This window comes from Berghia stephanieae, chromosome 11 (assembly GCF_034508935.2).
Source record: "Berghia stephanieae isolate SIO BIC M18660-M18661 chromosome 11, UCSD_Bste_1.3, whole genome shotgun sequence".
NCBI lineage: Eukaryota > Metazoa > Mollusca > Gastropoda > Nudibranchia > Aeolidiidae > Berghia > Berghia stephanieae.
The window spans coordinates 6,104,624-6,129,262 of record NC_088370.1 but is presented as its reverse complement, the minus strand read 5'-3'; the positions used below and the strand labels follow the sequence as shown (position 1 = coordinate 6,129,262).

Below are 24,639 nucleotides of genomic sequence, written 5' to 3'. Positions count from 1 at the left end.
GCTCGTCGGAGAAATATTTCATAAGTGCGTCCGCCATTGTTCCGATAGTTTAGAGCCAGTTGCTAAGTTACCATGCGTCATTACGAGGGAAGTGACGTTACGACTGTTGAAGCGTATTGATCTTATAGGTGTCTATTAAATTTTGTACTAACACTAACACTCTACACTATCCATGATAATGATAATAACAAGAAATGGAATGAGTAGAAAAATGCCAGAAGACAATTCAGTGTCCTCAACTGTCAATACTGTGAATGCAGATGATGCCTTGTAAAGCGCTTTGAGCACGTTTAGGTAGATATTGCCCTATATTAAATCTCAAGTCAAGTTAAATCAATCCAATGTTATTATTTGTGTTGGGTTATCAGACCTGCAATTTTATGATATTTGGCTTAGACGTTTTGGCATCTATTTCAACCCGTCCGACACAATGATAATAATTTTAAAAACTTAAACTTTTAAGATAAGATAAGATAATATGAACTTTATTTATCCACTTCTGAAAATGAACATTTCAGCTACATTTACATCTCATTTACATGATATTTCCATTACAACAATGAGCCCATAATAAAATAGGTTATGAAACCTGCAATAAATAAGTACACGTCGCACCAACTCAATAGGCACACTAGACCAAATCAGGGGGGGTGGGGGGGGGGGTATGGGTAAACGGGTCGCACCTCTTTTTTGTTCTATCTGCTATTAGCGATGGTCTTGTTGTATGACACCCGCTTTCGGATCGGATAGTGCTGGGTTCAAGCCCTGGTCGGTGCAAAGTTTAGTCCTGGGAAAAGGCTTTATTCTCACAATCTCTCACCGTACTCAGGTGCAAAAGGAATCGTGGTCGATCCTGGATGCAGTCAAGATTTTTTTTCTGACAACCCCCCCCCCCCCCCCCCCCAACCCAATGTTCACCCAAAAGCTGAGATTGGGTAACTGGGTATTTTAAATCTGGCGGAAATTAGTTTGCGATATATTAGCCTCCGATCAATAGGATGACAAACACTTTTTGTTGTCAATTTCACGCTATAGAATCCGGGATAAACTCCGGCTTTATGACCCTAATGCCTCTGAAGGTTGCTTTTCTACTTTTCCCCCCATAAATAGTATTGTGCCTGTTAGGCGATATACAATTTATTTTTCGGACAGAGACAGCGCTTTTAAAAGTCAGTACTCATTTTACACATGCGTACGGTGAAAGAATGTGAGTAAAGACTCTTTTCCAAGGACTCAACGATTTGCAGGTCTGATAACCGAGTGCAGCTATGGGCTCAGTTATTAACAATGCATAATGAACAATATTTTGGGGCCGTTTGAGAGTATTTCAATTACAACAATGAGCCACAACAATCTGGGTTATCAAACCTACAAAAGAAGATCACGTTAGTATAAAGATCCAGGATAAGCCTTGTCAAACCCAAACATATCGAAGTCGTCATAGTAACGCTGAACAATCTTATTCTTGGTCACATTCGAAACATTTCTGAAATGGAAAACAAAGACAAATAATTTAGCTTTTCTGTAGTGCACTATTCTCTAAAGATACTCAAAGCGCTTTACAAGGGATCCCAAGCCGATAGCAACATTTAACATGTACGAGATATGACGTCTGTTTGGCGTTATACAATTTATTTTCGACAGAGACAACGCAGTTTTACCGGCCAGGTACTCATTTTACACCCGAATAAGCGAATGTGAGTAAAGAGCCTTTTCTAAGGACATCGCCGTTCAAAGCGAGACTCGAACCATGGACCTTCCAAGGTCGGTGTCATACATACCACAAGACCACATAGCCGCATAAAAGAAGAAAATATAGAATTTGAATGAATAACACGTGGTCTTGTGGTCTGCTGACACTCGCTTTCGGATCGGAAGGTCTTGGGTTTGCTCCTCACTCGGCGCTTAGTTGAGAACGTGAGCTTTTATAAAGCGCAATATCCACTAAACGTGCTCAAATCGCGTTACAAGGAGTCCCTAGCCAACAGCAACACCTAACATGTAGGACGAGACATTACGTCTGTTAGGCGATATTACATTTACTTTCCGACATGAGTACGGGGAGAGAATGTGGGTAAAGAGCCTTTTCAAAGGACTCACCTACGAACCGCTCAGAGCATAACTCGAACCCAAGACCGTCTAATCTGAAGGCGAGTGTCATACCACAAGACCACATCACATCACAATTACATGCTGTCATCTTCTTCCGTTCTATTGTTTGTAAACAACCAGCTATATTTGTCCGAGTGGGCTTGAGCGTAGCCATCGTAGCCAGACATAAAGACCCATATTTTGACGTCATTTTTAGGTTTGTGGACCGCCTAGTGAGTTGTCTCGTAGCCATCGTTAACTCATAGTCTGACACTAAAACCCACTAAGACCCATATTTTGACGTCATTTTTAGGTTTGTGGACCGCCTCGTGAGTTGTCTCGTCGCCATCGTTAACTCATAGTCTGACACTAAAACCCACTAAGACCCATATTTTGACGTCATTTTTAGGTTTGTGGACCGCCTCGTGAGTTGTCTCGTAGCCATCGTTAACTCATAGTCTGACACTAAAACCCACTAAGACCCATATTTTGACGTCATTTTTAGGTTTGTGGACCGCCTCGTGAGTTGTCTCGTAGCCATCGTTAACTCATAGTCTGACACTAAAACCCACTAAGACCCATATTTTGACGTCATTTTTAGCTTTGTGGACCGCCTAGTGAGTTGTCATTAGCAGTGCTCAAGGAAACAAGTGATCCCATTGGTTGAACTGTTGAATACAACTCACGAGTTGTTTTATTTAGTGGCCAAAGACTTGTCTTTTGACGTCATTTGTTGGTCGGTATCACGGTTTGAGGGTGTGGGATAAATCCAAGGATTTGATTAGTCCTAAATTTACTGGTTTGTAGACACATAGATAACCACGCCTCTTGGACAGTCGTCATAATGTAAACAACGGCAGTGATTGGTTAACATAGCAAACTACACATGTTTTACTATTGATGGTATGTGTGTAAGTAAAATACCCACTGTTTTACCGCTTGATCAATTGAACCAAAACATAAAACTATCATGTGTAAACTTCAACGTTTATAATATGATCGAGAAAATCGTGTGAGAACTAGTCACCCATTTGGCGGTATTAAAACAATAACAATGATCAGAGAGATGTCAATTTCATTCACGTTATTTTTTATCAACAACCAACTATGTTTACCGAGCACGTGTGTAGAAGGTGTGTAACAAATTCCATGTTTTGATTGGTCAAAAATCAACTGGCTAATAGGAATGCTCTATAGTACCTTCCCAGGTGCTCGAGGTCATTGGCCATCTTGCAAAATGTGCTCAAAGTGACCCACATAGCGAAAAGTGTTCACAACTTTTGAAATGTCGAACATCACGATTGGTCATTGTGTTCAGCTTGACACATGGGTATGTTTACAACTTTCATAAACAAAGCAGCGTATTTATATTTGTTAAGAAATATCCAATCGTTGAACGGCAACAAATCATTTGATTGATTACTTGATTGGACGAAAACATGAATATAGATCGCTCCCATTACCTGTAGGCTTCCAAGAAGATAACATCCCTCTGTGATTTCCATGCCCCGAAGGCCTGAGGGCTTCGTCTGAACTCTTCAAGAAAGATCTCGACCACGGAATCTCTGGCTTGTCTCGGAGCGGTACCGTTTAAAGCTGCTTTGACCTGCCAAGAAGAAAAAAATGCTAATGTGACCAATAATCTCACAACGGTCTTGATGCAATGCCTTTAGTTAATAAATTCACAACATCCGCCACACGGATATAACGTAGCAACACACAAAAATATGTGTAGCCTTAAATGTTGGTGAAACAACTCATAAAAACGGCTGGTTAAAAACAAAAACAAAGAGCTGGGTGAATTTAATCTTGTTCCTTCTACTATGTGAAAGTGAGTCAGATACTTCGAATTCGAGTCTTAGGTCAACATATTAACACTTATTAAATCAATTTTGTTAAAAACCTAGTCCTTCGGAACCATTAGGTCCATGGAGCCAGAGTTTATTCCGGTTTCTATAACGTGAAGTGGACAATAACAACTGCTTGCTACACTTTGGATAGGACGCTAGTCTATTGTAAAGTCTACTTTCTGCCAAATCAACTAGTCCGAACTACCCAATCACTGCTGAGTGGATAGAAGGGGAGGGGTAAGGGTGTTCAGTCAGAAAAAATAAAATCTCCACTTCACCCGGGATTGACCTCCGTACCTTTGCTCGTGAACCAAGTGCTCTATCAACTGAGAACCCAACCGGAAGCATTATCATTATTTTGTAGTCGCATTCGTTTTTGTTTTACAGTTTTGATAGAATAGAGAAGAAAAGTCGTGACATCAAACCCTCCACTCTTTTGGTTCCTAAATCCTTGGGAGTGTGTATGTATGTGACCAGTCCTTCGGAGTACTAATAATGAATAGGTTACATAAAGGTGATATAACTATTTCAATATCAGGCAGTAAAGGCAGATTCTTAGGATTACGGGACGCAAAAGAGCGCAGATGGATGATCTTTATTGGCGACCAAATTAAAAAAAAAAATTGAGCTTTTTTATAGCACAATATCCACTAAACGTGCTCAAAGCGTCCCTGGCCAACAACAACAGCAACGGGACATGACACCTGTTAGGCGTTATTACAATTTTTTCGGACAGCGACAACTCTTGTTAACGGCCAAGTACTAATTTTACACCTGAGTACGATGAGAGAATACGAGTAAAGAGCCTTCTCCAAGGACTCAACTATGCGCCGAGCGAGGCTCGAACCCAGGACCTTCCGATCCGAAAAAGATTGTCATACCACAAGACTACATAGCAGCATATGTATAGACTAGAAGAATAGATAACAAGATACCATCACTCTGACACCAGAAGATGAATTGAACAAGGTATGTATCCAGTCTTCCAGAAGAGTGGTTTTACACGTCCAATGAAATAGGAACCAGTGTTTTGACATAAATTTTTTCCCTATTCATTATTTTCATAATATGCGGCTATGTGGTCTTGTGATATGGCATTCGCTTTCGGATCGGAAGGTCCTGGGTAGTTGAGACCTGGAAAAAGACTCTTTACTCACATTCTCTCACCGTACTCAATTGTAAATTAAGTACCTGGCCGTTAACAGTTTTGTCTCTCTTGGGAAAAAATGTATTATCGCATAACAGGCGTCATGTCTCGTTCTTTATGTCACGTGTTGTTGTTGGTCAGGGACCCTTTGTAAAGTGCTTTGAGCACATTCAATAAGTAAAATATAAAATAAAATTCCCTTTATTCATCCTATAGGGGAAATTTGTCTCTAGGGTTTATTCCAAGGGAAGACCTGAATATCCCAGGTGTCAGCCGCGGTGCAGCGCCGCAAATTGAGCTAGGCGAGGTGACTTGCTCATGGCCACATCAAGCAGCGGCGGGTGATCTAACTGTTTACCTTTCGGGTACGAAGCAAAGACAGTACCGCTGACCTACGTTGGATATTGCGCTATATAAAAGCTCAACTGTAACTTTAACATACTCACCCGTTCATGTGGAAAATCGTGGTCTAGTTTAAAGTATCCGTTTAGTTGGAGTGCCTTCCATACCCTGCCTGCCAGGGTCTCTTCCGTCAGACAATCGTGCAAGGGTTTGCGTTGCTGGAACAGCTGGAAGTGGTAGTCTATTAAATTTTCTATGTCATTGGTCAGCCGTTTGTCTTCTCTATACCCTGGTGGTTGGACGAAGTGATGGTAGGATAGATAGTGATGATGATGATGATGATGATGATGATGATGATGATGATGATGATGATGATGATGATGATGATGATGATGATGATGATGAGGGGGAGGAGGAGAAGGAGGAGGAGGATGGCGATGATGATGGTGATGAAGATGATGACGATGATGATGATGATGATGATGATGATGATGATGATAATGATGAAGATGATGATGATGATGATGATAATGATGATGATGATGATGATGATGATGGTGCAGGGGTTTGCGTTGCTGGAACAGCTGGAAGTGGTAGTCGATTAAATTTTCTATATCATTGGTCAGCCGCTTGTCTTCTCTATACCCTGGTGGTTGGACGGAGTGATGGTAGGGTAGATAGTGATGATGGTGATGATGAGGATGGGGATGATGATGGTGATGATGATGATGATGATGATGACGATGATGATGATGATGATGATGATGATGGCGATGATGATAAAGATCATGATCGTGATGATGATGATGATGATGATGATGATGATGATGATGATGATGATGATGATGGCGACAACGATAATCATGATGTGATGATGATGATGATGTTGATGATGATTATGATGATGATGATGATTATGTTGATGTAAGACGATGATGATAATAACGCCAATGATGATGAACATTTGATATAACTCATATCCACCAAGTTGAGAAGCGGTACCAAATTCTCATTTCATACAGTACAAATAGTCTGTTAGGTGACTTTAAAAAACTCACAAAAACTCGTAATATCCGTCAATGTTTGTAGCAAGCTCCCCATTTACACCTGATTCAATTGATGCAATGTATGAAAAGGTCTCATCCAAGGACACAATGACATAGCGGCAACACTTTATGCAATCATTGTCACTAATCCGATCAATGACCATGTCCATCATGGCTGTGTTATAAAGCTAGACATCTCTTTGCGGATCCACCGATGAGAATAACGATCATGATCACTTGTCTATGATAGAAATATGAAAAAGTCTGTATGAAACAGTGTCAGACAAGCAGAGAGACTAATACAAGAAAAAAAAACATTAAAAAAAAACAACAAAAAAAACAACAACAAAAAAAAACAAATTAAAAAAAACCACAAAACAAAAACAAACAAACAATCATCACAAAACGCTCACTAGGGATCAAACCTCAGACCTCCTGAATATCGGCCAGACTTGCTACTGAAATGAAGGGGACATTACAAGAGTCTTACATTCTGATCTTGTTTCTCGAATTTCCATAATGTGTTCCCTATCGCTACAAGATCATTGGGCAGCGTGTCTCAGAAGTACGGTCTTTGCTTCGTACCCAATGCGTTGTGTCACCTTGAGCAAGTCACCTTACCTAGCTCAGTGGTTCAGTTTGCGGCCCTGTATTGCGGCTGTGGCCTGGGTTATTCCAGTCTTTCCTTGGAATAGACCCTAAAGATAAATTTCCTCTATGGAATGAATAAAGGGAATTAAAAAAAAATAATGCTTGGTTATATTTGTAAGGTTGACATCATTAAGATTTATTATTTATTAGGAGTAGAATAATATTGAATCGTAACCTTTTTCAAACCTAAAAGAGATTTATAATATGCGTACAATGAAATGGAATAAACACCAACCTGCTAATAACGATCCCAGCCCCTGTGTGGCCAAAATGTATCGCGCATCCCTCATAAATGTCGAATCCACGTGACCTATGAACTTTGGCCTGAAAGTGCAGGGGTCACAAAGTTCAGTGATAGGTCGCCAGTGTCGCTCGTGGTTTATCAAAGAGTATTCTAAGAATTCTTCAAACTGTGGAATAGAATGATTGAAGTTGACGTCACTCAGCTCTTTGTTGTTATTTATAGACCGCCAGTTAGGTGATTAGTTCTCACTTAAGTCCCTTTTAGTAGACTATAAAAGCTAAATATTTCACATATCAGTAGTAGTAGTAGCAGCAGCAGCAGCAGCAGCAGCAGCAGTAGTAGTAGTAGTAGTAGTAGTAGTAGTAGTAGTAGTAGTAGTAGAGAAGAAGAAGAAGAAGAAGAAGAAGAAGAAGAAGAAGAAGAAGAAGAAGAAGAAGAAGAAGAAGAAGAAGAAGAAGAACGGGAAATTGTTCATATTAATTTGAAGAAATTGATTGTATTCGAAATAATGAGAGGAACCACTAACTGGTATCGATGCAAGTACTCCCACCTCATTATCAAACTCGCTAACCGGAATGTTTGACACACAGCACATGTGCTAAAAATGATGGCTTCTGTTTTCGATGAGATTTGATCAAACAAATTCGATTTAGCTATTTAAAATAATCACGATGTCCAAGGAATCTAATAATACACGCAGACCATCGGCATGTCAGTTGTAAACACTATGTGACGACTGGTCCAGTGGTTTTCGAGCTTAGTTTTAAAAATCCAATTTGCCAATTATATAATAAGATATATATATATATATATATATATATATATATATATATATATATATATATATATATAATATATATATATATATATGTATATATATATGTATATATACATATATATATATATATGTATATATATATATATATATATATATATATATATATATATATATTTATATATATATGAGTGTTGGTGGGTACTCGTAGGTACGAAAGTGCTCGATAATGATGGTTAGAGCTAATATAGAATACAAATTGTCACTCACATTTTTTGTGGCCGAGACGTTCGTTTCTGTGTCTCTTTACACGTCCTCAGTCGGCGTAATCCTTAAGATTGTCAATAATACAATTTGTATTATATATATATATATATATATATATATATATATATATATATATATATATTATATAAAAAAACTAAGACTCGAAAACCACTGGACCAATCGTCACATAGTGTTTACAACTGATATGACGATGGTCTGCGTGTATTATTAGATTGCTTAGACATCTCTCATATAATATCTATCATGCTTATATACATGAATGCGTACATACGTTCATATATATATATATATATATATATATATATATATACATATATATATATATATATATATATATGAGAGAGAGAGAGAGAGAGAGAGAGAGAGAGAGAGAGAGAGAGAGAGAGAGAGAGAGATCCAGCCATACCCCGATATCATCAGGGCAACTCTTCATATTCTTCACGTCTTTCCGTGCAAACATAATAGACTTCCCATGGTCCAACCAACATTCTGGTAACACAAACTTGTCACACACCCATCCCCCCAAACACATACACACAGACATAGATGGATAGATAGATAGATTGATAGATAGAGAGATAGAGAGAGAAGGGGGGGGGGGGGGGGGGGGAGATCCAGCCATACCCCGATATCATCAGGACAACTCTTAATATTCTTCACGTCTTTCCGTGCAAACATAATAGACTTCCCATGGTCCAACCACCACTCTGGTAACACAAACTTGTCTACATAGGCAGACCACAGTCTTCTGTAAGGACTTCGTACCATCATCACCTGGAAATGGCAGGAAATAGCATCGATGTTTGTAATAGATGTCAAATGCACAGTTGTCTACTTGAAATATCAAAATATCGCAGAAAAAAACGAAAATGTCACTTTAAATAGCTTTAGAAATAGATAATTTTCTCTTAGCATGATCTAAAAATGCTCTAAAATCCATTCGATAGGATCAGAAGATCTAAACTGGTGATGATAATGATGATGATGATGATGATGATGATGATGATAAAGATAACGACGATGATGATGATGATGATGATGATGAGGATGATGATGATGGAGATGATGATGATGATGATGATGATGATGATGATGATGATGATGATGATGATGATGATGATGATGATGATAGTGACGGTGATATATACCTACCTTTGTGCTTGCGTCCACCTTAATTCTCCCTTCTGGAGTATGATAGTCGTAGGTAGGTAAACTTGTCGATGGTCCGAAATGCGCTTGGATTCTGTCAATATCAAATGGACTGGAAATCTGACGAGGGGTAAAACCGAATCGTTTTATCGATTGTTATGTGTATAAATGTAGCATGGATTAACAAATTAACTGTCGTACTCTGGAAAAACATGTATTGATAAAATTTAGCCAGAAAACTCGTCTATCAAATGTCGATCGATTTATATGACCCTCATTTTGGCAAATCTCTTGACGCACATTCTCTCACCTTACTCAGGTGTAAAATGTGTATCTAGCCATTAACTCTGCTCTAAATTAAATTGTATTATTGCCCAAAAAGGCGTCATATCTCGTCATTTATGCTACATGTTGCTGTTGGCTAGGGGTCCTTTGTATATCGCTTTGAGTAGGTTTAGTGGATATTTCCCTAAATAAAAGCTCAACCTCTTTATTTATGTGATGGAGGCACGTGAAGATGTGAGAGATTAAGAGTATAGTAAAAACAACATATTATCGATAACAGAGCTTTTTTTCCACGAGCCCGAAAAGAATGGAAAATCTGATAGAAGAAATAGTGACAACATCAAGTCACCAAATACTCCTGACCGCTCTGAGAGCATACAACATGACGCAGTGCTTGTAGTATGATGGCATTGCCTGTCTGAAAGAGGAGGAGGTTGAGGAACATGAGGAAGAAGAAGAAGAAGAAGAAGAAGAAGAAGAAGAAGAAGAAGAAGAAGAAGAAGAAGAAGAAGAAGAAGAAGAAGAAGAAGAAGAAGAAGAAGAAGAAGAAGAAGAAGAAGAAGAAGAAGAAGAAGAGAAGAAGAAGAAAGAAGAAGAAGAAGAAGAAGAAGAAGAAGAAGAAGAAGAAGAAGAAGAAGAAGAAGAAGAAGAAGAAGAAGAAGAAGAAAGAAGAAGAAGAAAGAAGAAGAAGAAGAAGAAGAAGAAGAAGAAGAAGAAGAAGAAGAAGAAGAAGAAGAAGAAGAAGAAGAAGAAGAAGAAGAAGAAGAAGAAGAGATGAGAAGATAGAAGAAGAAAAGAAGAAAAGAAGAAGAAGAAGAAGAAGAAGAAGAAGAAGAAGAAGAAGAAGAAGAAAGAAAGAAGAAGAAGAAGAAGAAGAAGAAGAAGAAGAAGAAGGAGGAGGAGGAGGAGGAGAAGAAGAAGAAGAAGAAGAAGAGAAGAAGAAGAAGAAGAAGAAGAAGAAAAAGAGAAGAAGAAGAAGAAGAAGAAGAAGAAGAAGAAGAAGAAGAAGAAGAAGAAGAAGAAGAAGAAGAAGGAGAAGAAGAAGAAGAAGAAGAAGAAGAAGAAGAAGAAGAAGAAGAAGACTGATTTCTAATGCTTACATTGACTCTATTGTGTTCAGAATTCAAATATCGGAACAGTCTCTTCCAAAACGTACATCCTGCCTTTGGTATGCGACACACAGCCAGTTTGGAGGGAGCGTGAAGGAACAGCTCCCATATGTATCTCTCTTGACGTTGGTGGGAGCATTTCTGTATGTAGAGAAGAAGAATTATCTGTCGTTTGTCAATGTAATAGTTATGTTGATGATAATGATGTTGTTGTTGTTGATGATGATGATGATGATGATGATGATGATGATGAAGATTATGATGATGATGACGAGAATGATGATGATAATGATGATAATAATGACGACGACGACGATGATGATGATGACGATGATGATGATGATGATGATGATGATGATGATGATGATGATGATGAAGAAGATGATGATGATGATGATGATGATGATGATGATGATGATGATGACAACGGCGACGACGACGATGATGATGATGATAATGACAACGACCACGCTGATGATGAGGTGGTGATCTCATGGTTTGACGATGGTATTTTTGTGTTTAGAATACAGCAAAATTGGTCTTTTGACTATAAAAAACAATAGGGAACAATAGTGTGATGTCAAAATACTGGTTCCAATCTCATTGGAAGTGTGAAACCAGTCCTCAGGAGGACTGTATACATACACTGTTTAACCGATCTTCTGGTTTCAGAGTAATGACATCTTATTTTCTAGCCTAAATAAATGTTTGTCGTCAATAAAGATCATCCATCCTCGCTATTTTACGCCCCGTAATCCTAAGAATCTGCCTATACACCCTGCTACTAAAAAAGCTATACCACCTTTTGATTCAGTATGTAACCTATTTATTGTTAGCCCTCCTGAGGACTGGTCACACACTTCCAATGAGTTTTGAACCGGAAGGGAATAATGTGGGACGTTACGCCTTCTGTTTCCCATTTCATAGATACATAGTATGTTTTATTTTTACCTCTTCATAAAGTTTCCTCCTCAGCTCCAACTCTTTGCCTATCGGATCCAAGGGGTTCGGAGCTGTAGCCTTGATATGGTCCGACACCAAAATCTGAGGATTGCAGGGGTGAAATAGAACCAGACGTCATAAATGGACGTTTTAGGACTATTAGGTGAGACGTCATAAATGGACATTTTAGGACTATTAAGTGAGACGTCATAAATGGACGTTTTAGGACTATTAGATGAGACGTCATAAATGGACGTTTTAGGAATATTAGGTGAGACGTCATAAATGGACGTTTTAGGACTGTTAGGTGAGACGTCATAAATGGACGTTTTATGACTATTAGGTGAGACGTCATAAATGGACGTTTTAGGACTATTAGGTGAGACGTCATAAATGGACGTTTTAGGACCATTAGGAGAGACGTCATAAATGGACGTTTTAAGACTATTTGGCGAGACGTCATAAATGGATGTTTTAGGACTATTAGGTGAGACGTTATAAATGGACGTTTTAGGACTATTAGGAGAGACGTCATAAATGGACGTTTTAGGACTGTTAGGTGAGACGTCATAAATGGACATTTTAGGACTATTATGTGAGACGTCATAATTGGACGTTTTAGGACTATTAGATGATTCGTCATAAATGGACGTTTTAGGACTATTAGGTGAATGCGTTTAAGTCATGTCCCTTTGTTGTATTCAACCGTAGCCATCCTTAACTTTTATAGCCTGACACAAGGACCGTGGCATTCGAAAAGACAAGTCTTTGGCCACAAAAGAAAGCAAATCGTGAGTTGTATTCAATAGTTTAACCAATGGGATCACTTGTTTCCTTGACCACTGCTTCTAAAGACAACTCACTAGGTGGTCCACAAACCTAAACATGACGTCAAAATATGGGTCAGTTTTAGTGTCAGGCTATAAGTTCGATGGCTACGACCAGACACCATAATAAATGGACTTTTTAGGTCTATTAATTGATTGCGTTGATTACATGTTCTGTCCTTTAGTTTTATCCAACACAGTAACAAACACTATTAACCCTATCCTTACCACCTATTGGAAAATCGTCACATTTGTTACGATGCAACCGTCACTATTCTCATCCAGATTTTATTTCTTTTTGCTACATCTATAAAACAATTTACATTCTGTAATAGAGTTTATATTGTCGAACAATATTACGTATAGACTGTGCTTGTTGCTTTCCTGTTTGAGTATGAAATGTCTGTTTTTGTGTTGGCTGGGTGTGAAGTTTTGGGGAAAATTCTGAAAATGGCTGGTAAGGAGAGGGTTAAGAGTACCAAAAAAATTACGCCCTTTCGCAACGGCACCATAAGATCCCGTCGCCTAGGCATTCCATGAAGGAATATAGATAATCCATCAAACAGGATGTCTGATGTCAACAGGAATCACCCATGTTGTCCAAGTGAGCAAGTTGGGGGTTAGTAATCTTTCCTAATTGGACAGCACACATGTAAACACTATCGGGGGTGGGGGGCGGGGGTGGTCGATGGGTTTTACGAGTGAACAAAACTCACACAATCAAACAATTAATTAAAACAACAAGTTACAACACTATGATACCAGTCCTGTGTCGAAAGGTCTTTGTAATTTTTCTTTGTCCACCAATCAGGGGACTGAATTTGGTAAATAATGCATTCACTTAATATTAGGATATTCTATTTATGGTGATACATAGGTCTCTCCGATAAGAAGAATGAATGTAATTTCTTAAAATAATTAACTTCCAAATGTCGCCGTTTTAACACATTTTATATTTAATATAAGAAGGGGGGAGGGGGGGGGGGGGGCAGACAACGTACAGAAAAAAAATACAAGCAAAAGAAATCAGCCTGCCTGGACTGGGGGGGGGGGGGGGGATCGAACATCAAACCTCCTGGTTACCTGGGAAACTTGTATGGCACTGTTCCATTCACACTTTTTTCAAATCTTTAATCTAGAGGTAGAGCTAAATTCGTTTCTTAAACTTCAAAACTCGTTGATTTAAAAATTGTGACACACCACTTCATGTATATACAGTCCTCGCCGGACTCTATCGGGGTCCAGCGGGTTCTCGAGAGAAGCTAAAAAGCGTGCTAGAATCAGAGCTTGCCGAAATCTGAGGCTCATGGAGGAAACGACTTATTATAATCTAGATAACATTCGATCACCCAACTCCAGCGTATTGTATTGCAGAGCGTGATGGAATTTGATTCAATAGTCTGATGTCACGTCGCCCAGCAACGGTTGCCGTCGTGATTCTAAACAAAGAAATTCGGTACTTTTTATTCTTCATGCTCGCTAGAACTTTTCATATGTCTTGTGATCAGAATGTGTAAAAGTCAAAACATGATCAGATTTATAATGTTTTTCCCCCTCTGGATACGCTTTTATGCTCGTCGGAGAAATATTTCATAAGGGCGTCCGCCATTGTTCCGATAGTTTAGAGCCAGTTACTAAGTTACTGTGCGTTATTACGAAGGAAGTGACGTTACGGCTGTTGAAGCGTATTCGGCGAGCTATACTCCAAGACGTTCTGTATCTGTGGACTTTTGTGTCGGGGTTGGCCGATGAAGGTCTGGCTCCTGCCATGGACTACCAAAGCTTTTTAAAATCCTTTTATGGGCGATAATGATTATTGTATCTTCTATATTATTCTACTGGATTGTGGAAATTAACATAGATTGAGACAAATCTTTTGAGCCATCAATGTTGATCGATCCGGTAGGGTGCCCAAATTTTGAGCTTTTTTAGGGGTAATTGTCAAGGCAAAGGTCAAATTTAGGACCGAACATTACCGTAGCCATCGTAAAGTTATAGCCTGACACTGACCAAAAAATGACGTCAAAATGCCAGTCTTTTGTCACAAAAGAAAACAAATCGTGAGTTGTATTTAATAGTTCAGCCAATGAAATAAATTGTTTCCTTGAGCTCTGCTAACGACAACTCACTAGACGCTACACAAGCCTAAAAAATGACGTCAAACTGCCAGTCCTACAGGGTTCTAGTGTCAGAATATAATATATTAACGATGGCTACGGCATTATGCTGCAACAGATTTTCTTAATTTTCATTCGAGTCAACTGGTGATAGAGTTATCCTTTCTTTTAAAAAGGTTGGCAAGTCACACGTACATCAATGTGTCAAAAAAATAGTTTTATTATTTTTAGATTTACCAATTATTCTGTGCTCGATGATAAACATTTGACATTGGCTTTCCGCAACAAAGCTGATCCCCAACCCTATTAAAAAAAAAAAGAATATATGGATTACTTACCGAAGAGTGTTGACCACCTTGACCAATGATGTCTGGAATAAACGAAATACGATAATCACATTGTCAATGTCATGAAACCAAAAAATAACTTGTAAAATTGGAGAAGAATCGTTTGAATATTCGGCATCCCATTTTCTGGAGCTCCCTTCCAAGGCATTTCAGAGGCAGTAGTAATGCATGCAAAAATTCTTTTTTTCTTCTTTATAACAAAATCTTAAAACGTTTCTTTGAAATACGTAATAATGTATAACATACAATTCTTTCATTTCTTTTATTTATTAAACGAGTTATTTTTATCGTGCCGAATAACACTACGAGCTTGCTTGTGTAACCGTTAATGATTACTATTGTGATTATGATTACATACCATTGTAATTTGTCTTTGACGTTGACAAGTGGAAGATGATGAGGTAAACAAACAAAGACACCGCCGTTGCTATGACAACCCCTCTCCGGCTACACAAGATGGCGGTGATGTGAGAAGATATTTGTGCCTGTGGGGGGTTCTTGGAATGACTCCCTGGGGTCCTGGATTTAGACATTCTTATCTTCAATGATGCCCTGTGGAGATCGGTAAAGAAAGAAAGAAAGATAGAAAGAAAGAAAGAAAGAAAGAGAAAGAGAGAGAGAGAGAGAGAGAGAGATAGGTAAATATATAGACAGAGAGAGAGAGGGAGGTAGAGAGAGAGAGAGATAGAGGGAGATAGATAGATAGATAGATAGGTAGATAGATAGAGGTAAGAGAGATAGAAAGAGAGATAGGTGGATAGATATATAGATAGAGAGAGAGATAGATAGAGAGAGAGAGAGAGAGAGAGAGAGATAGATAGAGATAGGTAGATAGATAGAGAGAGAGAGAGAGAGAGAGAGAGAGAGAGAGAGTGGGGGGGGGGGGGGGGGAGAAAGAGAGAAAGAATTAGGTATACGTGAGCTTTTTTACATAGAGCAATATCCACTGGACGTGCTCAAAGCGCTTTTCGAATAAATGAACTTGTGTGATACCAAAAAAAAAAAAGCCCTTTAAAAACCCTTTAAAAAACCCAAACTATTGTAAAGCACATCTGAGCACAATTTGTAGATACTGGCCCTATATCAAATAATAATAATAATAATAATAATAATAATAATAATAATAATAATAATAATAATAATAATAATAATAATAATAATAATAATAATAATAATAATAATGATGATGATGATGATAAAAATAATAATAATAATAATAATAATAATAATAATAATAATAATAATAATAATAATAATATAATAATAATAATAATAATAATAATAATAATAAATAATATATACTTTATTGATCCTTGCATGGAAATTATAATTCATTGTTAATGTTGGACTTGGTTGATCTTATTTTGAATGTTCACATTAAGCCATTAACAGCCGTACTCTGGAAGACTCTTATTAAAAGATTTGGCCAGAAAACTCGTCCTTCAAACAATATTATAGATCAAATTTAAATAACCATCATCTGGGCAAAAGCTCTCAAACCTGGGACTTCTCGAAATTAATTCTAACTAATTTTAAAACATCCCTTACCTTTGGTGTGTCAGGTATTGCAAGTGTAAACATGGGAAAGATTAATGGGATATTGTAGTGTTAATACCTATGCTGCCTTACTCTGGAAAAACGCATATTTAAAAATTTGGCCAGAAAACTCGTCCTTCAACTATCGATCGATTTAAATGACCCTCATCGTGGAAAAAACTCTCAAACCTGTGACTTCACACGAGGTCTTCATTAAGTCCCCAGGTTTGAGAGTTTTTGCCAAGGTGAGGGTCATTTAAATCCATAGATATTTGAAGGACGAGTTTTCTGGCCAAATTTTTAAATATTTGTTTTACCAGAGTACGACATGGTGCTGTATCTGCAAAAAAAAAAAAAAATAAATAATCAACAAATCAACGACCATGTATTTAAAAGTTTGGCCAGAAAAACCGTCCTTCAAATATCGACCGATTAAACGACCTTCAACTTGGCAAACACTCTCAAACCGGAAGTCTTAAATAAAATCTCACGTTTGAGAGTTTTTGGCAAGATGGCGGTCATTTGAAACGATCAACATTAGAAGGGCGGTTTTTCTGGCCAAAATTTTAATTACGGATTAAAAAAATAATATTTGTACGGCGGTATGTGCGTGCTGTAGACTGCACTTACGGATTATAGCGTTTACTAATGCCATGTTGACCTATGACCTGTATATATACCCAACTCCTGACCAGTAAAACCCAAGGGCCATTCATTTTTTTTCTTTATTTTAGAACCATGCAACTTTTCTCTTGCTCTTTAATACTATGTAAATTATTTAGACTTTTGGGATCAAAGGATAGAAAATAATTTTTTTTTTTAAATGTAATAAAATCCCCTTTATTCATCCCATATGGGAAGTTTGTCTCTAGGGTCTATTTCAAGAGAAGACTGGAATAACCCAGGCGTCAGCCGCAGTGCAGCGTTGCAAATTGAGCTAGGAGCGAAGTGACTTGCTCAAGGCCAGACAGCGCAGCGGTGAGTGATCGAACTCGGTACCTTTCGGGTACGAAGCAAAGACCGTACCGCTGAGTCACCCTGTCCCGAAAAAAAATTAGCATTTATATAGCGCAATATCCACTTCAAAGCGCTATACAAGGCGTCCGTACCAAACATCAACACTTCACATGAAAAACACGAAATTACTCCTGTTAGGTGATATTACAAATTTTTTTCCGACCAAGACAAGTACTCAATTTATACCTGAGTACGGTGAGAGAATGTGAGTAAAACAGCCTTTTCCAAGGGCTCAACTATGCGCGGGTAGCTAAAAGCGGGACTAGAACTCAGGGTATTCTAAACCGGAGGCGAGTCTCATACCACTAGACTACATAGCCGCGTCCACAGTCTTACTCCACTGCCTGCTATCAAAATTTTTAAAGGAGTAGTTTTTAGTCCATAAATTCAATTTTTTTTCATCCGATAAAGAAATAGCTTAATTTCAGTTTTAAACAATGGGCGACATATCTTAAAGTTTTCACCAAGACAGCAGCAACGTTAATGCGAGTTGTAGTTTCATTTAACTCCAAATTGCATCGCCATTACTCTTACCTCACTCCAAACAAACACAAATAAAAAAAAAAAAATAAATAAAATAATAAAAAAAAAACACACAACAAAATTTAAAAAAAAAAAACAAAAAAAAAAAAAAAAAAACTAAACAAAAACAAAACAACAACAACAACAACAACAACAACAAACACATCAAAACAAAACAAACAAAAAAAAACTACCAAAAACAAAACAACAACAAAAAAAAAAACAAAAAACAAACAAACAAGAAAAAACAAAAACAACTCAAAAAGAAAACGTTTCCACAAATTTAGCCAGACATCTTGTCCTTCAAACATCGATCGATTCAAATAACTCTCATCTTGTGAAGTCTTCCTTGAAGTCCCAGGTTTGAGAGGTTTTTGCCATGGAGCCGGAGTTTTATTTCGATCTCTATAGAAATTGCTTGTTGCTACACAGGACTCTAGTTTATCGCAAAGTACTTTCTGCCAGACCCAGCTACCCAACCACTGTTAGGTGGCCAGGGGAAAGGGGGGGGGGGAGGGGGAGAGGCAGAAAAAAACCTCGACTTCACCGGGATAAATCTCGGTCTTTTTACTTGTAAAGCTAGTGCTCTATCAACTGAGCTATTGGACCCTCACAGGCACTCAGACTCAATATGGTTAATCTGGATTACTGTGCATGGGAAATGAATCGGTTGTAAGAAAGGTCTATTGTAAAGTTCTATTGTTGTAAGAGTGTATGTGTGTTTGAGTATGAGTGTGTGTATGCGTGTGTGTGTATGTGTCTGTGTGTGCCACACATCAGTACCATTGCCGACACACGAGAGTTCAAAGTTCAGCGTGTCCGATCAGGCATGTCGAATTGTTTGTCTTGTTGCTAGGGGTAACTGGGTGGTTGTAAGGAGAATGAATACGACATAATAGTACTGTAACAGTGTTTGGAATAATACGAGAGTGTTTGTATGTGCTGTATATGCGTATATATTTGAATGTGTGAAATGTGTGCGTGTGTGTGTGTGTGTGTGTGTGAGAGAGAGAGAGAGAGAGAGAGAGAGAGAGAGAGAGAGAGAGAGAGAGGTATAAAAGTGATACCATTTGGCATCCACAGAAACAAAAGAATAACTCTATATAGCATGAACTATTATACTAATATTAAGCGTGAATGTGTATGTGTATGTGTGTAATAGGTGTGTATGTGGAGCTCTGGACGTGTGTTGTTATTGTTACGTGTCTGAGCGTGGCTTGACTGACTGATTGATCCATTGATTGATTGATTGATTGATCCGTGGGAGACTTTAGTTCGATTTTTCAGACGTGTTCGATCCTATACCATTTCAATAGTCTATTGAACGCGTCGCCATTGTGGTTCTGTGCCCAGTCGATTGTGCCCAACACTGCACGGTTGAATTACATAGAAGACACCGTGTGTGCGTTCAAGACGAGATGAGATACGTGCAGGCATGCTTAAAATGTGATCTATTTCATTGAGGATAGTTCATTATTAGAAGGTGAGAGAGATTTTAATGAAACATTTTGCTTATTGTTATTATTATTATTATTATTATTATTATTATTATTATTATTATTATTATTATTATTATTATTATTATTATCATCATCATCATTATTATTATTATTATTATGATTATTATTATTATTATATTATTATTATTATTATTATTATTATTATTATTATTATTATTATTATTATTATTATTATTATTATATTATTATCATTATTATTATATTATTATTATTATATTATTATTATTATCTTATATGTTTTTGATTATTATTATTATATTATTATTATTATTATTATTATTATTATTTATTATTATTATTATTATTATTTTTATTATATATTTTATTATTTTATATATCATATATCATTCATATTCATTATCTCATCAATCATCATCATCATCTCTCCATCATCTCATCATCACTCATCATCATATCATAATATCATCATCATCTCTCTCATCTCACATCATAATACATAATATATCATCATCATCATCATCATCATCATCATCATCATCATCATCATCATCATCATCACCATTATCAACTTCTATCTTCAACAAACAATGACCACACATTCTCGATATCTTCATTTTAAATATTCCAGAATCCACATCTTTTAGTCGCCAAATTCCAATGAGTGATTCTGTCTGCCTGAAATACTGAAACAGACAAACACTACTATTATATTTATGGAGAAGACAGAAAACCAACCCAGGGAATCGGAGACAGGCGAGTCACAACAGAATGGGCAACAACAGAAGGTATGTCATTTTACCTTTATTTTACATCAGAAGGTATGTCATTTTACCATTATTTTACAACAAAATGTATGTCATTTTACCTTTCTTTTACAACAGAAGGTATGTCATTATACCTTTATTTTACAACAAAAGGTATGTCATTTTACCTTTCTTTGACAACAGAAGGTTGTCATTTTACCTTTGTTTGACAACAAAATGTATTTTATTTTACCTTTATTTTACAACAAATGGTATGTCATTTTACCTTTGTTTTACAACAGAAGGTATGTAACTTTACCTTTCTTTTTCTGTTACAAGTGTAATTTATGGTGCTGCTCAAAGCTCGAAGAAATAACAAATAAATAACAATGTGAAATTGACTGTACTGTAAGCTCATTCGTCTGTAGTGTTTCATTCATCCTGTTTTGTTGATAAAGGGGGAAGCCCGAAACGTCCATTTGATCTGTTTTCGTATATTAAATTGAAGTTTACATTCAATTTCACATTGTTTTTTTTTTATGCAGTAGGGAGAAATAGTGTGACGACAAAATACTGGTTTGAGTCTCATTGGAAGTGTAGAACCAGAGGACTGAAAAGATACCTTGTGCAACAACATTGAATTTACAATGGATGCAAAATAGGGGACAATATTGCAATGACTAAATAGTGATTCGAGTCTCATTAGAAGTGTAAAACCAGTCTTCCGGAGGACTGAAAACAAACATTGTGCAACTACAACGAATTTACAATGGATGAAAAGTCGGGAACAAAAATGCGATGACAATATACTGGTTCCAATCTTCTTGGAAGTGTGTATGAACTCAGTGTTTTGGATGAGTTGATAACACACCTTATGTAATTGATCTTCTTGTTTCGGAGTGATGGCATCTTACTTTGTAGCCTAAATGGATGCTGGTCGTCAATAAAGATCATCCATTCTCGCTCTTTTACGTCCTCTAATCCTATTTTCCTATACATTTAAAAATGACAATAATAATGATGATGATAATAATAATCATGATAATAATAATAGTAATAATAATAATAATAATAATAATAATAATAATAATAATAATAATAACAATAATAATAATATTATTAATAATGATAATGATAATATATAATAATAATAATAATAATAATAATAATAATAATAATAATAATAATAATAATAATAATAATAACAACAATAATATTAATATTATTAATAATGATAATGATAATAATAATAATAATAATAATAATAATAATAATAATAATAATAATAATAATAATAATAATAATAATAATAATAATAACAATAATAATAATATTATTAATAATGATAATGATAATAATAATAATAATAATAATAATAATAATAATAATAATAATAATAATAATAATAATAATAATAATAATAATAATAATAATAATAATAATAATGCACCTTTATATTAGCGACCACTGTCCTCGTCCATGGGGTTTCTTGGCCCTTTACATCAACACAAAATAATTTTCAAGAGATTGCAGGATAGCTCAGCATTCGCTTCACACGCAAAGGAACCGAGATCGATCCCCGTGCTGTCGAGATTTATAACATCAAAAATAGACCCAACTCCCCCCCCCCCCCCCAAAAAAAAAAAAACAAAAACAAAAACAAACAAACAAAAAACAACAACAACAAACAAACAAAGCAAAAAACAAAAAAAAAAAAAAAACGAAAACAAAACAAGTTTAAAATCTTTGACCAATGAATATGAATATGCAGTATATGGGTCACATGACTAACTAAATAAGCATTGCTCGTTCGGATACTAATAAGTAATACTATCCTATGTTGTTTTCCAGGGCAATACCGCCAAGTACCTCAACACGCCCACGTCTGCCACTACAGTTCTGAGAACCAGCGGTAAAATCACCGGAAGTAAATCCGATCTCAGCACCATGGCAACCGACAAAACAAACAACGGTGAACAAAACAACAAACAGGAGAGCCTGGTGGAAAAACTCCGAGATCATTACCAAAAATCCCCCAAAGGACTCAAAGCGTCCAAATTCTCCTTCGTTCTTTTCCACTTCCAAACCACCAGTATGCTTTTCATGCTAATGACACGAATTATTCCGTACATAATGCAGGACTGCAGCGAGATGACTCAATACTATTGCAAAATCTTCTTCTGCTACCTCTACGTCATGTCCCAGGCCAACTGGTGGTGTTCCTTACTCTACAAATCCGACTTACCAGACGTCAGAGACAAGCCGACTTTGGACAAAGACGATTGGTTCCAGAAACCACCGGAAACTCTGAAAAACGCGGAAACGATCGAACCGGAAGTAGACAAGTTCGGGTTTGAGTGGAAATACTGTCAGCTTTGTGAGAGGTACAAACCACCTCGTTCGCACCACTGTACGTTGTGTAAAAAGTGCGTACTTCGTAGAGATCACCATTGTTACTTCATCGGACGATGTGTTGGGCATTATAATCAACGATACTTTGTGGTACTCACTTTCCACGGCGTCGTCACCTCTTTAGCCTGTTTTCCTGTTAGTTTATCGTACTTGATGACTCTACCCGATGCAACTGGGTGGATCGATTACTTTCTGCCCAACACTTTGCTAAACTTTTTCTATTACAACACCGCATCCTGGGAGTTCACCTTGGTAACTTTTCAATGTTATGTTTTGATCGTGTTCTTCCTATGGAGTGGGTTTTACTTCACGGTACAGCTTAGTCTGATCATCGAGGGAAAGACTCTCGTAGAAGTGGCTAAGAAGTTCGACATGAAAGTGTCAGGTAAATGGACTGAGAACATGACGATGGTATTCGGCGATTACTGGCTTCTCAACTTCCTGTTTCCGGCTCAATTGATTTTCAAACAACGACATGATGGAATTCACTACGAGAATGTCAAGTTTTTCGGCAAAAATGATGACGCTGCAAAATAAATAGTATAATTAATACTGCCGTACTCTGAACAAAATTTAAACCAAAACAAAATAAACAAAAAAAAAAAAAAAAAAAAAAAAACAATAACAAAACAAACAAGACCCCCCCCCCCCCCCCCCCATCAAAAAGAAAAAAAAAACAACAAAAAGCAAAGAAACAAAATGACAAAATAAACACGTATTTTAAATTTTGGCCAGAAAACTCGTCCTTCAAATATCGATCGATTAAATTGAATCTCTTCTTGGTAAAAAAAAATCTCAAACCTGAGACTTCACGAAGTCATCCTTTAAATCCCAGATTAGAGGGATTTCTTTCACAAGATAAGGTTAACTGTAATTGATCGATATTTGAAGGAGGACGAATTTTCTGGCCAAAATTTTAAACACATGTACTTTTTTTTTTTTTTAGAATATGTGGTATTGAAAATTTCTTTGTTAAAAAAAAGATATTTATTATACTTTCTATTAGAATGAATCATGAGCGCTATTTCTGGACTGACTCGACTTATTTCCATCTCTTCTCGAGGTCCCAGGTTTGAGAGTGTTTGCCAAGATGAGGGTCGTTTAAATCGATCGATATTTGAAAGACGAGTTTTCGGGCCAAATTTTTAAAGATGTTAAAGTTATTATAAATATAAAATATAATTTATAAATTCCCTTTATTCATCCCCATGGGGAAATTTGTCTTTAGGATCTTTTCCTAGGGAAAACTGAAATAACCCAGGCGTTAGCAAAGTGAGCTTGGGCGAGGTGCAACACAGCGCGGCGATTAATTGAACTCGGTACCTTTCGGGTATGAAGCAAAGACCGTAACGCTGAGCCACGCTTCTCCTATTGTGGCAATCTATTTTTAAAAAATGTTCTGTAGATATGTGTAAAACTGTATAATATTTGAATGTACGAATGCTGGGTTAGAAAATATAAAAAGAGGGAAATGTTCGACTTGATATTTCTGTGGTACTTTCGAAAAATGAAAATGTTGCTGTTTGAAGCTTGAAGTAAAAAATAAATATAAGAATTGAAATGTAAGCTCCAATTTATTAAACGAAGACAGATGCTGTGGACGTTTCAGGTTTCCCCTTTATCAACAAAACAAGATGGATGAAACACTAAGGACGAATGAGAGATGTTTGAATGGCGTAGTTAAGGTGAATATTTCCACAGTATCTGTCTTCGAGAGA

The 24,639-nt window shown here is 36.8% G+C and overlaps 2 protein-coding genes across 2 annotated transcripts; one reads left to right on the top strand and one right to left on the bottom strand.

The window, feature by feature from the left end:
* Nucleotides 1-464: 464 nt before the first annotated feature.
* Nucleotides 465-16,888, bottom strand: LOC144956793 (carbohydrate sulfotransferase 10-like). The gene is made up of 11 exons (XM_078887517.1): nucleotides 16,759-16,888; nucleotides 15,569-15,762; nucleotides 15,202-15,233; nucleotides 11,929-12,021; nucleotides 10,969-11,118; nucleotides 9,587-9,703; nucleotides 9,059-9,208; nucleotides 7,363-7,537; nucleotides 5,535-5,719; nucleotides 3,555-3,697; nucleotides 465-1,486 (listed from the first exon to the last, which is right to left on the bottom strand). The coding sequence occupies exons 2-11, from the start codon at nucleotides 15,741-15,743 to the stop codon at nucleotides 1,387-1,389; spliced, it is 1,320 nt and encodes a 439-aa protein (XP_078743643.1). The 5' UTR covers nucleotides 15,744-15,762; nucleotides 16,759-16,888; the 3' UTR covers nucleotides 465-1,386.
* A 2,294-nt stretch (nucleotides 16,889-19,182) lies between these two features.
* LOC144956791 (uncharacterized) lies at nucleotides 19,183-23,607 on the top strand. The gene is made up of 3 exons (XM_078887516.1): nucleotides 19,183-19,768; nucleotides 20,395-20,551; nucleotides 22,361-23,607. The coding sequence occupies exons 2-3, from the start codon at nucleotides 20,480-20,482 to the stop codon at nucleotides 23,456-23,458; spliced, it is 1,170 nt and encodes a 389-aa protein (XP_078743642.1). The 5' UTR covers nucleotides 19,183-19,768; nucleotides 20,395-20,479; the 3' UTR covers nucleotides 23,459-23,607.
* The last annotated feature ends 1,032 nt before the right edge of the window (nucleotides 23,608-24,639 follow it).